Source organism: Elephantulus edwardii, unplaced genomic scaffold, assembly GCF_000299155.1.
Source record: "Elephantulus edwardii isolate Elephantulus edwardi_28Jun2011 unplaced genomic scaffold, EleEdw1.0 scaffold00079, whole genome shotgun sequence".
Taxonomy (NCBI): domain Eukaryota; kingdom Metazoa; phylum Chordata; class Mammalia; order Macroscelidea; family Macroscelididae; genus Elephantulus; species Elephantulus edwardii.
The window spans coordinates 13059495-13074079 of record NW_006399829.1 but is presented as its reverse complement, the minus strand read 5'-3'; the positions used below and the strand labels follow the sequence as shown (position 1 = coordinate 13074079).

The following is a 14585-nucleotide window of genomic DNA, read 5'->3' as shown; positions in this document are numbered from 1 at the left end:
TTTTCATATTTGTGCTAACACAGCAGAATATTTCAGAGTCGGCCAGAAATGGACTAGCTTTCTTACCTGCTTCTTCCATGTTTACGTTAAGGATATCTGCCTCATTATCAACCTTGCTGGGTCCCTAGCCTTTACGTAGTCTGGCTTTGCTGATTACTGGTCAGAACATTTAATTACAGTATATAGTTTGTGCAGCTGCCTGGAAATGGGTCTCAGGGTCAGTGGCTCTTCCCGCTCCCCTCTTCCTATTCTTTTGAAGCAATATTGCTGAACTGAGGGCATTGTTCCAGCTTTCTGGTGTGCTCTGCCTGCTGCACATTATGAATAGCTTTGCAATCACTCTAGCAATTGGTTCTTCAACTGCCTTTAGCTTGTCAATTGTAATTCATTGGCTCCAGGCACCTTTCTCTATTCATTCTCTTGAGGTCTTTTATTACTTAATTTGCAATAATATTAGGGAATGTCTTCTTCAGACATGTCACTAATGTCTTACTGAGTGTGAGGCTGGGGTACATATGACTTGCCAACATTTGCCTGTTAGAATATTGTTTCAATAATATCTTTTATGAATTCTGACACCAATCTCTGGAGTGTCTAGTAAGGAATTCTGCTTAATCTTTAAAGCTACTATTTAAGGAATCTTCCCGAGGACATTCTTATGGTGGTTAACATTAATTTGTTACCTTCTTACCATTTTCTAAAGACTTTAATTTTTCATTTTTTAAAATAAGAGTTCATTAACTTTTATATTCTTTGCAAATTAAGAATCTGTTCACTTTTTAAGTCCATAGAAATAATAATTTTGAACTCTAAACAACTAAGAAGTGGCTAACTAAAAGGTAAGGTTTTCTAACTATTTAGAAATCACTGTTTATGTTTTAAGACACTTTTAAGACATTTATATATACTCCTCAGACATATCCTTATTTGCTTTTAAGACATTTATATATACTCCTCAGACATCCTTATTTGAGATTATTTAAGAAAACATTGTAATTATTCAAAATGGTTCCGATGCTCCTGTGTAACAGAATCATCAGGAAGTTTCTTCAGGGAAGAGAAAAAACAAACACCCTCTTGGTTTACAAAAACAAGGCGGGGGGGTGGGGGGCTATCAGTGTATTATGCTTCAAATCATTAGTTTTGGAAAAAATCCAGCAGATTAACCCCTGTCATTAGTCTCAGTCATCCTAGAGTAACTGAGGGTATTTTTAAGCAGACACTATGTAATAATAATAATGATAATAATTATCATAATGATAATAACCAACGCTTATTGTGCTTTTTATCTTCAAAGCACCTTACTAACATTAACTATGTGTCTATTTTCAAATTAATTTCATGAGACAAATGCTTTATTAACTTTGTAAGCTATGGAATGTGACTGAGTTTTATTTTGCAAATGAGAAAAATAAACAAATAAAAGGACCAGGAAAAGGGTCCCACATGAATTTTTGCTTTAAGATCATTCTTTGCCTTTGTTGTGTGAGAGTTAGTATAACACTACATTTTATAAAATACAAAATTGAAGTAAAAAGTGTGGTTTACCACTACGATTGCTTCAAAAAATATTGGCCAAAAAGGACTCCAACGGCAGCCATGGCCCTTAGATATTCTTCAAGTCTAGAACTGAACTCATCTCCTCGGCTGCACTTTCAGCCAAAGACTAACAGACGTGTAAGTGAACAATAACATCAGGGAGCTACACAGTCCTTAGAACATGAACTAGAGAAGATCAAAAGGCAGCAGCAGCCCATGAACCAAGCTGAGAAGGCAAGAGGAGATAGAAAAAAAAGGATGTTTAGAAAGAAGAATGTTTAGAAAAAGGGAAGTGTAGGAAGGAAATATATTGAGGCTACACTGTAAGAACTGCAATTACTATCACAAAACAAAATGTGTATTAGATGTATGGCCAGCCAATTAGTTCAGTAAACTTTCCTCCAAATTAAGAGCTAAAGAACTGAAATTTTAAAACACACATTTTAAAAAATAATCCAGAAAGAGGAAAAGTAATATCTGAATAAAGCCAAACTTTAAATTAATGGGTTACAACTTGTTATAAAATAATTCAATACACACAAAAAAGGTATGCTTTAGAATTTTTTAAAAAAGTTGTAAGGTTCTAGTGAATAATTCTATTACTGGAAAAGTTAAATTTGTTTATACTAAATCAGATTAATTGCTTTAACATCACCTGAATTACAGTCCCGTACAACTGCATCATACACGCCAATCTTTCTTGAGAAGTACAATCAGTAAAAGATAATTTTGGGAACCAGTAAATGAAATAAGTTCCATACAGTAAAATACAGGCAATTATTTAAAACTTACGAAAAAAATCAGCTTATTCAGCTTAGACATCCTTCCTGCTCATACTCTGAGGGGTTTGGCGAAGAAAACAGTGGTGAGGCATGTTGTTATCCAAGGCCCTCCAACAGAAAAACATAAATGCAACCACAGGAAAACAAGCATGTACAAATATTACAATTAACAAGCTATTGTTGCATACCTTCGAGATGGAACAGACCCACAGATAGCCCACCAATGGGTTTTCATAGGCCGTAAATCATACCGGATGAGATTGCCCATCTTTCTCTCACAGAGTAAGCTAGTAGAGCAGAACTGTGTGCCTTTGGGTTGGCTGCACAGCTCCTTACCACAAGGCCACCAGAACTCCCTATGAAGATGGTCAGAATGGTACAATTTCAAGGAAGACAGAAATCATGCAATTATTCAGAGCACAGTCTGATATGCAGAAAAAGGAAAACTGTTCGATTCATGGATGGAAATGAGTGGAGTGGATTGAGAAAAGAAAATCTTGAAAAAGCTGATGGCCATAGGTCAACAGAAAAGTCTGTACCAAGACTCACAGGCCACTCAGATAAGTCGACCTATAATAATTCCTGTCTTTCAAGGAGCTTCAGTCTTGGGAGGGGGTAATGAATAGTTTATTCTGATGTTCTGATTAGAGTAAGCCCAGGGAACTTGAGAAGTCATACGGGGACAGAAAGCAACTTACTCAGCCATGAGTTCTGGAAGACTTCCTGATTTGACACATAATCTTAAGAAGAGGGAATAGATGAGAAAAGGAATCCAACTATACAGTTTTACTAGACTACAGAAGAAATTAGAGACAACATGACTTTTTCAATGAGTATATAAAAAGCAGAAGAGTTGGTTCTTTTTGCTCTGGTTTGAGGATCTGGGAGAAGGGATTGATCTGGGAATGTAATCATTAGGGAGCTCTAAGAATCACAAGTAAGATAGGGTAGAAGAAGTAGACAATGAAAGGGCTGCAGGTGGAAAGGAAGTTAAGAGGATAGACTGGCAAAGGACTCAACACATGCTCACTTACAGAAAAGAAAAAAATGGGACTAGATGAAAGTGGTGGACAGGAGGCTTTATAAGAGGAGAACTCTTCTTTTTAAAAAATAGAATCATTGATCAATTCAGAAATGTATTCTAATTTACCTCATCCAAATAATTCTTTTGATAGAAATAATCTTTCTTTGGGAACACATTTGTTAAGAGAAATTTTATTAGTTGATTGTTTTTCTTTTTCTTTTGTGTGGTTTTTTTGTTGTTGTTTTTGTTTTCTTAAGGGGCCACACAGTTTTTAGGTCACCACATTCTTACAAAGTCATCCAGTGGATACAGAGGCAAGAATGGTAAGAGCAACGTGGACAGACTGTGAGTCAATAAAATGAGGTGCACAGTTCATGTTAAAAAAATCTATATAGAAATGGGGGGTATATGTTAATAACTAAAATATTACAGCTACTCTTTGAAATGCATCCACAAATCTTCTTTTAGGTCACTAAATATTTTTCTGGAGGTAAGAGTCACGCATTCAAAAAAAGGACTTCCAAACTCTTTCATTGTTTTTCCAAGGTTAAATTACAGCATTGTAGTATGCATTTGTAAGGAATGGATGAAAATAATTTGGAGCTCTTTTATAATATAAAAATAAGTATAGATCTCATAAGGGAGCTTAAAACTGGCTCACATAACAGGTATATACACTGTTCCCTGTGAAACAAAATCAGTATTCGAAAGTGCTGGCAAGAGGCAGGTCAAGACACTTGGATGAGAATGAAGATTTTAAGTCTATGACACTTTCCAGTGGTTCTTTTATTAATACATGTTTCTCTCCACACAGAGGAAGTAATATTCAATTAAAGGAAGTGTTTTAAGACACTTAAATACTGGTCTGTGCCTTTTAATAAAAGACTTCCATATAAAATCAGACAAGATATTAGCTACTTCACTGAGCTACCAAAAACAAAAACAAAACCAAGTCTGCTATACTGTTACTGCTATATTGTTGCCTTCGAGTCAAGCACTACTCATGGCGACCCTATGAACAAAAGGCATGATGCTCCTCTACAACTATCAACATTTATCAAGGTTCATAGAGTTTTCAGAGGCGATAAAAATAGAATTATTCAAATGCTAAACTGTAGAGATTTCTGTCTTAGGAATATTGTGGAAAATTTCAGCCCTTCCAGACTCTATCTGAACTGTTGGAGGCAAAAAGAAAGGAGCTGAATTTACAAATTATTATCTACAAACAAGAAATAGCTGAAATGTACTAGTTAAATATCATAAAACACACTAGCACTCTGTGCCAGAATTTGTCTATAGACAAAAATGTGTGAACTAGATAAACTATTCATGACACATTGAATATAGAATGTATTGCTCAAAATAAAAATTTGAATATTTATAACTCAGAGCAAAAATGGTTTTTAAAAGCCAGTAATGTTTATATTATTACAAAATACTTGCAAATCATCTTCTCACATCTACAATCTAGTCTTCTCAAATATAACACCAAATTCTTTGCACAGCAAAATGAGAAACTCAATGATAATTACACAGAAATGAAAAAAAAAAACAACCACAAAACCAACAACTGGCTTAATCACAAAGTTTAACTTCAGTGTTCATCCCATGTAGAAGCCACATTCCGGTGCTATAATTAATGAATCTTTCCCTCAAGAGATTGATCTATGTTGGGCAGGTTTTAGATTTCTCAATTCATATATGCTTTCTACAAAACATCCAATAAACAGTTAACACCGTGTTTTTGTTGTGCTATTTCTGAAGAATTTAAATACCTTTGGATTGAGGATACAAAGAAATATTAAATCAGAGGAGATTACTGAAAAGGCAGACTCTTTCATGTTAACAAAATGAGTTATTTTACAAGATTTTAAAAACCAAGGAAGTAAAAAAGTCACAACCAGAAACTGTAGAGAGAAAATAGGATTACATTTATTGGCTACTATATCAACTTAACTTCTCATAAACTTCTCCTGATCTATTAAATAACTTCAGAACTGAAGTATGCTCTCCTACGAGAGTTGTAAAACAAATTAAATACAATTACAAGTCAATACAAATAAAAAACCAACCTATTTGCCTTACGATTTCACATTTTATAGCTTTAGCATTGAAATTAGACCAAAATCTCCCCTGATAATTCAAATCAGTCACTTGCTATAATTACAGATTTTTGTGTGTATCGAGGAAAAAAAAGAATAATGTGAGTAAATGTTGGATTAAAAAAACCCAACAAACCAAAACAACAAAAAAAAACAAGCTGTAGTAACTATACCTCCCCAAAGTGAATACAACAAACATCTGTTGCAAGAATTGCTTGGCTTTCAGACAGTATGTAAAGGGTATTCTTTTTCCCAGTGCTTTGCTATTTTTTAAAAAAGCTTATTCAATTAAAAAAAAAAATCCAACAAGAACAACAACATCTTTCCACTATCAATTTTCAGAATGTCAAATCTTAAAACTATGTTAAATGAGACACAGTCGTTACCAGGTATAGCGCAGAAAAGGGAAACTATGTGAAGCACAAGATTCCACTTGCACTCTAAAAGGGCTACAGAATCATTGGGCACGCTGCCCTTCGCCTGTGGGTTACATGACATTTTAACCATTGTTTCTCTTTCCTTGTTCAGTGCTCTACACAAATAGAACCCTCACAGCAGAGGAGGGGAATAAACATATAACTTCCTCATCATTTCATCCTCTTTTGGAATCCTAGTGGTAATTCTGTTTTCTCTCTGGATTTTATCGGCTTCTAAAAATCAATCATATTCTGGTAGCCTCGTTACAATGCTGAATGAAGTACTCAAATTTGACACCAGTGACAAGATTAAAAAACTGCACAAGTTTTGCATAATCATTAAACAGAGAAAGTAAATAAGTGAGAAGAATAATTGCTAGCCTTAATGATTCCCTCTTTTCTTAATTGTAAAAAAAAAAGTTTAGGAAACTAAGTGCATTTTCTTTAATTCTGAAAGAACAGAATTTTGCCTAAACTTCACAAGTATTTTTCCAGAGCAAAACTCAATCATTTTAACATTTAGACACTCCACATAAAGCACTCAAGTTAGCAGAAATAAATGAAGGAAAAAAGTTTTCAAGCAATAAGTCATTAACACACACCACTTCTACACATATTATTTCAAGTTACATGTAAAATCTTATTTTTCAGTCTTTTACTTCCTCTTCTATGTAATGTCTACCGTCTAACCACTCTGAAGTTATTGTTTGTCTAAAAATTTAAGATACCGTTTCATAGCTCCATTTTTAGTTAATAATAATATTGGTGCATTTTAAAGAAACATTTGTAAAGTATTTCAACAAGCATTGGAAGGAAGGCAGCAAAAAACTCTGTGTCATCCAGCAATGAGGAAATCGGGAAGCTTCTCTTCCTTTCCCTGCCAAACCTAAAGTCTGTGCACTGTGTCACTTTTCCATAAACTTCAGGGAGACATAATGCAATTTGCCCTTATTCGCCATTAAAACAGTCTAAACAACATCCATGTGACAATGTGCTTATAAAATAATAGGAAAAGCCCTCAAATGAAGATTTTGCAAATAAAACAAAAAATTGAGGAAAATGTGTTTAAGATACATAGAAATGAAAAGGTCAAAAGCACGCCTTCTCCCCAGTAGTCTCCCTGCTTATTGATGCCAAGTGGATTCCAACTCATGGCGACCCTGTATCAGATTTCTAACACTGAAAATCTTTAAAGAAGGAGACTGTCCATCTTTCTCCCTATTACTGGTGGGTCTGAAGTGCTAACCTTTTGATTAGCAGCCCAGAAAGTAACACACTATACCACCAGGGCTCCTTATGTATGCTCCAGTTTTAAATCATTTCCAAGCCATTCCTGTGGCAACTGGACATGTACAACCTCTACCTTACTAAACGATAACTTCTAACGCCTTTGCAAAATGTGTGTGTGGGGATGTCCCTGGAAGAAATGATGTACAACAGAGAGGGAACCTGAGAATTTTGTACATCTTATAGATTTATAATATTTGAGAGTTTTATATATCCTCTAAATCCAAAACTGCTCTAAAAAGAAAGTCTGGTTTGTTTTTTATTTTTTGTTTATTTTTTAAAAAATACCTCATTTCCTATGATAGCCAGCTCATACTCAGAAGTAATTAATCGTTTAGAGCTTCCTTTATTCAATGTGACAGTTTCTGTGTCCTACTGAGGGTTACCATGAGGCATGTATTAATGTTTAAAGAGTACAGTAGCCTGAACAGTATGATTTCTAAAAAAAGAAATAAACATTTTCTTAAATAAAAAAAATCCTTTTCAAATATTGTATATGAAGTGAATAAAAGACTTTGAAGTTAAGTAAACTTTTTTATAGTACTATAGATTATATATTACCCATGTATGCACATGTTATACTGCTTATATATAATCTTTTTTTTTCTATAATTATATTTTATTAATTTTCATAAACATTTACAGAGATTTTGGGCTTCCACTCATTCATTGTTGCACTATTCTCTCTACCCTCCTCCCAGTTTGTTCTTGTCCAAATGCCACAGTGCTTGTCAAATCCTTGCTTATATATAATCTTAACATGTATACATACATAAATATAACATGTATTATCAATAACAATACATGTTCAGCAAAATACTTTATAATCATAAACTAATTAAACACTCACAATCACAAATGATTAGATCCTATTATACTCATTCTTCAGACAGAAAAATTGATGCTGAGAAGTTCAAAGATTTGCGTAAGGTAAAAAGATTTGCGTAAGGTCTTAAGAACAGGTCACTAAGGCATTGTAATTATATTGCTGAATACATGTAAATTAATGCCTCTCTGAATGGATTTTTATTGCTATTTTTATCTTAATTACTTAATATTCTCTATAAGGTATTTACAAAATCTGGAAAGAAGAAAGGTACTAACTGCTTAATGCTGAATGTGACAACTGAAGATAAAATAAGTTCTATTTCCTTAATAGATACTAGCCTTTTAAACTCTTTTCCTAAAACTCAAATTTTTGGTATCTCTTTGTTGTAGTACTTTAAACTTCAAAGAGAATCATCCAAATTAATCTTGCTCACTTATAATAATAAACTGTATTATTCCCATTTTACAGGTGAGAACCTAGGCACAGGAACAAAGCTATTTGCCCATGGGTCACACACTAAGTGTGGGGGAGGTTTGGAGTTAGAACATGTAATTTCTTGGCCCCACTTCCATTTTTTCAGACTAAAGAGCAAAACCATTCCTATTAATCACCTTATTCCAAAGTCACTTGAGGAAACACATAACTTTTTTTTGGAAAGCGGGGGTGGGAGGGATGGGGGAGATGAGGGGTGGGGTGGGATCACACCCTGAAAGCTACGAGTATAAAGGAATACATCAAAAGTTGTTATTCCATCCTACTTGAAAGTTGTAATTCCCTGTAATTCAAGTTTTAAAACTATTCACACTCCTTATTACTTTATTACCATGAATCAGAATCTCCGCTGAGTGAGACACTGATCACCCAGAACTCCTACTTTTATAGGTGAGATACAACCAAAGGAAAACTAAATGAAGAAGATAAAGAAGGAGTTCCTATTAAAATAGATTTTGTTGGTCTGGAATGTGCCAGCTAAGACATCACTCTTCAGCGTGGCTGACTACAGAAGCCTCATTGCTCCTGGCCAGCAGCAAGAATCTGAGAGGCACAAGAACATGGCATTTGAGGGCAAGTAATGTCAGTAATATGCACAACACATTCCTTGACAAGCTGGAGAATGAATTAAACAAGTAAGTGAATCAGAGAATAGGTCAAATAACCAAGTTTTAAAGTCTTTTAAAACACAAAAGAATAACTTTTACTAAACAATTTCGTTAGTTGGTGGTTGTTTTTGTTTGTTTTTTAAGGATCTATTTTGAGGAGTGTGGGATATGAGTGGGTCATGTATGAAAACAAGAATTTCTGTCCTTTATAAATTTTAAGAAATGAAAGTTTCATATTGAAAACAGCATAATCAGTACAGCTTTCTAATCATATGCCTCTTGCTAGATTCCAATATGGCAGGAGACACCAACAAATGCAGGCAAACAGAGCTGTCAATTTAATGAGACATACCTCTTGTACTGAGCGAGCAGCTGGCTTGTCTTGATGATTGGCCAATATTAAAAAGGGCAAAGTGCATAACTGTGGGTGCTGGAGAGCTGAGTGCAGTTCATTCCTAGCAGTTTCTAAATCATCTTCTGAAGAGGCACTGTCTAACACAAATATTACCCCTTGAGATCCTTGGTAGTAGCGGCTCCAGTATTTCCGAATATTATCAGCCCCTGCAAAAAACAAGACAGATTCTCCCTTTAAAAAATGTTTTCAGCAACTGGAAATGAATCCCAACAGTAATTCCTAAGGAAAACCAATGCAGCTTTTAAAAAATTAAGTGTTCAATTCTTGGCACAGAAGCAGAATGGGAATTCAGGAAAGGTAGAGAAGAGGGAGGTTGAGATCAGAAAAGGCATGAAGACCCAGCAGGTGGACACGGACTTAAATGAGAACACAAAGACCTGAGGGAAATCCTTGACGCCTTCCTTATCCGTATATATGACGAAAAAGAACCAGGATAGGCATTTCTTAGCTTTAAACGCAAAACAATTATTTCCAGCATTTGCCCATTGGTCTTAAATAAACTACATTTTCTAAGATTGAGTTTGATTGAAACTAAATGCAAGAACAGGGTAACCTTGATGTCCACCAAGTACTTTTTACAACATTGTATTGTCTTGGTTCTATTTCTAATGGTACAGTTTGCTGATTACAACAGCCCCACTTCATTTCATCTGAATATGGCATGATAACTTTAAGCACCAAAGTGACAAAATCTTGGTCTTGTATGTGTATTTCAAGACACTATAGTTTAAGTTCTAATTCACACAAACACATAAAAGAAAAAGAACACCCTCAGAGTTTTGATTAAATGAGGAAGATAAAGGGTTGGTCCATATTAAAACACATTTGATAGCATGGAGTTGTAAGACTAGATAAGTTATAAGATTACTTTTATACTCAATCAATTATTATTTCATCATTCACTAACTCACCAGAGTTCTCTTGGGTATTCTATTAGGAGATGCTTTCCTAATGTCACAGTTGGAAAGGTGGAAGGCCGGTGAAAGAAAAGAATATGTTCAACCACGTGGAGTGACTTAAGCAATGGACTCAAGTACGAGAGAAATGATAAAGATGGTACAAGATAGGGCAAGGTTCAGATGTGGTTTTCTTTTTTTAAAATTTAATAATTTTAATGAATATTTACAGAGATTTTGGATTTCCATTCATTCATTGCTGCACTTCTCTCCTCTCTTTGACAGATGTGTTTTTCATAGGGTCACTATGAGTCATACTTGACTCAACCACACCTAACAGCAACAACATGGCCAAGTAGGTAAGAGGAAGGGTTGTCTTCCTTGCCTATAAGGAGAACACTGGCTGCACCTTCTCTGACACATATATATTTGTTCTTTTGGCAGTCCATGGGACTCGTCTCCAATTGTTGTTGTTATGTGCCATTGCCCTGCCTGTGACTCATATTGACAAGAGCTCTGTACCCTGTCCTGTCCTGTCCTGGGTCAGTCTCACTAACTCTGACACACCTAACCTCACTGCCCCAGTAACTGTGTCTATCCATCTCCTCTGGGATCTTTCTCTCCTGAGCTGTCACTCTAACCTTCCAAGCATGATATTCTATTTTAAGATGGCTCTAGAAATTACCTTTTTAACCATGAAAGTGACCCCATTTTTCCTCGCCTTTTCATCTTTGGTATAGTAGATCATATGATTGTCTGATTCAAAATATGTCAATCCATCTCATTTGACCAACACCTCGTTTGTCAATGTGCATGCCATTCATTTCTTAACAATATTCAATTTTCCATCCTTCATGCTTCTCACCTTCCACGTTCCAATCATTAGCATCTACTTACAACTGTTCCTCCTCATTTGTGTTTCCAAATTCAAGGGCTCAGCCTCAGGTTCCATGTCTGCTAGTTTACTCTCAGTGTGTTCTATTGTACATAGGGTTTTCAAAGCCTTGTTATTTCAGAAGAGGATAGCCAACCCTTCTTCCTATCTTCTTCAATATCACAACTAAAAAAAAATTCCAATAATTTAAAAAAAGAAAACCCATATTTTTGGGGGTCATCTTTATTCATTGTCCAGCTTTCAGACACATAGCTAGTGACTTAAAAGACCATGACTTAAAAAATGGCACACTTTAGTCTTCAATTGGCATCACTGCTCCTCAGTACGTTGGAGAGTCCCTTTACAGCATAATTTCCCAATGCAATATGTCTTTTGATTTCTTCAATGAACATTTGCAGAGATTGTGGATTTCCGTTCATTCATTGTTGTATTTTCTCCCTGCCCCCCTCCCAGTTTGTTCTTCTTTAAAAGCAAAAGAAAAAACTTTTTCATTGGTACACAATCCTCCCACACCCTCCCACCCTCACCCTGAGTATACTCCACTCTGCAACCCTCATTCCAAACTCTTATGATAATCATAATACCCTAAAATATATTATTTTTAAACTGTTATCTTTTGATTTCTTGACTATGAGTGCCAAGGGTGTTGGCTGTGGGTCCAAGCAAGATTAAATTAGTGACTATTTTAATCTTTTCTTCATTTATCGTGATGTTGCCTATAGGACCAGTGGTGAGGATTTTTTTGTCTTCTTAATGTTGAGCGGTAATCCACACTACAGGCTGTAGTCTTTGATCTTTGCAGTAAGCATTTCAAGTCTTCCTCACTTTCAGGAAGCAAGGCTGTAGTACAATTGACTCAGCTTTTGAAACTACTTGTCAGATTCCAAGCATTTGAGGTATAATAATCTTAAATATGCACAAAGATATGAGTAAATCTAATGTTCATCAGTAAAGGGCCAACAAAAGAAATAACAGACAAAAAAAAAAAAAGGAAAAATATAACAGAGAATATCTAACACAGGAAGTTAGTTGTAAAGGAGACAATGGAACTAAGAAAATTAAAAGGTCATGTTGGTGGTTGGTGTGCTCTCAAGTCAGATCTCACAGCTGACTCTCCAGCAGATTTTCAAAGGCAATAAATCCCATGGAAGGAGACTGACTATCTTTCTCTCATGGAGCAGTGAGAGAAAGTGGTTCAAACCAAATGCTTCTGGATTGGCAGCACAGTTCCTTACCAAAAGGCTACCAGAGCTCTCTAACAGGAGCGTGGAGATCCCCAAGAACTGAGATCAGCTTTCCTAGAAGTCATCTGAGATGGGTTTTATGGAAGATGGGTTTAGAGAGGGAGAGCTATCAGGAGAAACGTGTAGCATAATATGCAAGCTAAGATCAGGGAAACAAGATAGGATGAAGAACCAAACTAGGGAAAGATAGGGATTCAGAAATTGAGTCATTGTTTGACCTTCATATAGAGGTTTAGAGCTTGGATTAAGCCACAGAATTTGTTCAATCCAGAAGTAAAGGAGCTGAGCTCTGATATCCTCACATAATCATTGGCTGTGAGCCACCCCTGAAGAGGAGGAGGAACTCTGGGATGTGATCTCATAATCGTGCGAGCATATTTGGTTGAGGCAACTCGCGAGGCAGTTCCTGTCAGCCAAGGGCAGGCCTCTGGAGAAGGGTACAGGTGTGACTCATTAGCAGCCAACAACCACAGCAGCTGGGAGATGGGTGCACTGGCCCAGTAAAGGAGATCTGGGTGGGAAACCAACAGCATCTGCTGCAAGAACGACCCAGACACCATCCATATGCTGGAGAGCCATCCCTAAGCTGAAGGGACAAACGTGGAGGCAGGGTTACCCAGTGGCAAACGTTTTCAACCATAACAAAAATATTGTGTAAATGTACATTTGTATATAAGTTTATCGAACATTTTACTAATATAAAGGGTATCTAACACATAATTTTCATATTATATACACACACACACGTACACATACACTTTTTGGGTAAATTTTGTATGTAAATAACTTTACATATTACTTCACAGTTCTAAATAAACCATAATCTCTACAAGGTGCATTCAAACTAATTCAGAAAACAGTATAACCTATATATTCACCAAAACTACATGCTAAAGTAGCATCATCATGGTGATTATTTCTAATCAAACTGCTTATTAATCAGGACAGCCTTGCATGAGTTAAAATTATTAGCACAATAACTTCAACTTTCAAAGTATTGGAATTTGTGGAAGGTAAAAACTTGGTCTTTGGTGTTGAACTCCATCTCATTCATTTCTGTGGCACACTGGGTACTTTAACAAACAATATTTTCATGCCCAATTTTGTTTAACTAAACTTTTGTATCCAAAGGCAATTAATGATTGAAATTGATCAATAAATATAACTTTGACAAGAATGTTGGTTGTTGTAAGGGTTTTTATTTACCCATAACAGTCTTATGATGTTGTTGCTGTTAAGTACCATCATGTCAACTATGACTCATAGCAACCCTAAGAACAAGAGATCAGAACTTTGTACTATCTTGTGCAATCCTCCTGGCCTGTGATATTTATGAGCCCACTGTTACAACTGCAGTATTAATCCATCCTGTTGAGGCTTTTCCTCTCTTCTGATCCTCTACCTTCCCCAGCATGGTGTCTTAGAAGGTATGTATAGTTATTTATTTACGTTAATTACCTTGTAATGTTGTTGTGTGCTGCCGAGTTGGAACCAACTCAACTGACCCTCCAGCGGGTTTTCAGAGACAGTAAATTGCAAGAGAGGAGACTGTTCTTCCTTCTCCAGAGTAGCAGTTGGTGGATTCGAACTACATGCGCTAGAGAATGCAGCGCAGCTCCTTTCCTCTCAATATAGAGGCCCAGACACAAAAAAGCTAAGTAACATATGCAAGGTTACAGACCTAATTTAGGTGGAATGTGCTTCAAATCCAGCTAGTGTTGATAAGACAGATGATGGTGGTTAAAAACTAACTCTAAACTCTCTCTCTCTCTCTCTCTGTGTGTATGTAGGGATAAAACTTAAGAATAAAAGAAAAAGAACAAATTCGAACCTCGAGTTGCTACAATCAAGGATGCTTTAGGCAGAATGTTAAATGATCGAGGAGGTATCAAAACAAGATGGAAGAAATATACTGAGTCATTGTATCGAAAGGAATTGGCAGATACAGAAGAATTTAATGAAACAGCATTTGAGCCACAGCCTATAGTGATAGAGGCAGAAGTTCAAGCTGCTTTGAAGGAAATAGCAAAAAATAAGGCCCCCGGAATAGATGGTA

At 35.8% G+C, this 14585-nt stretch overlaps 1 protein-coding gene across 1 annotated transcript in view; it reads right to left on the bottom strand.

Annotated features, from left to right (window-relative positions):
* The window catches only part of LOC102869190 (ADP-ribosylation factor-like protein 15-like), a 651283-nt gene that overhangs the window by 297465 nt on the left and 339233 nt on the right, over nucleotides 1-14585 (bottom strand). Inside the window, exon 4 of the mRNA XM_006889569.1 lies at nucleotides 9432-9640. Coding sequence (XP_006889631.1) covers nucleotides 9432-9640 — 209 coding nt within the window. The remainder of the gene's footprint in view (nucleotides 1-9431; nucleotides 9641-14585) is intronic.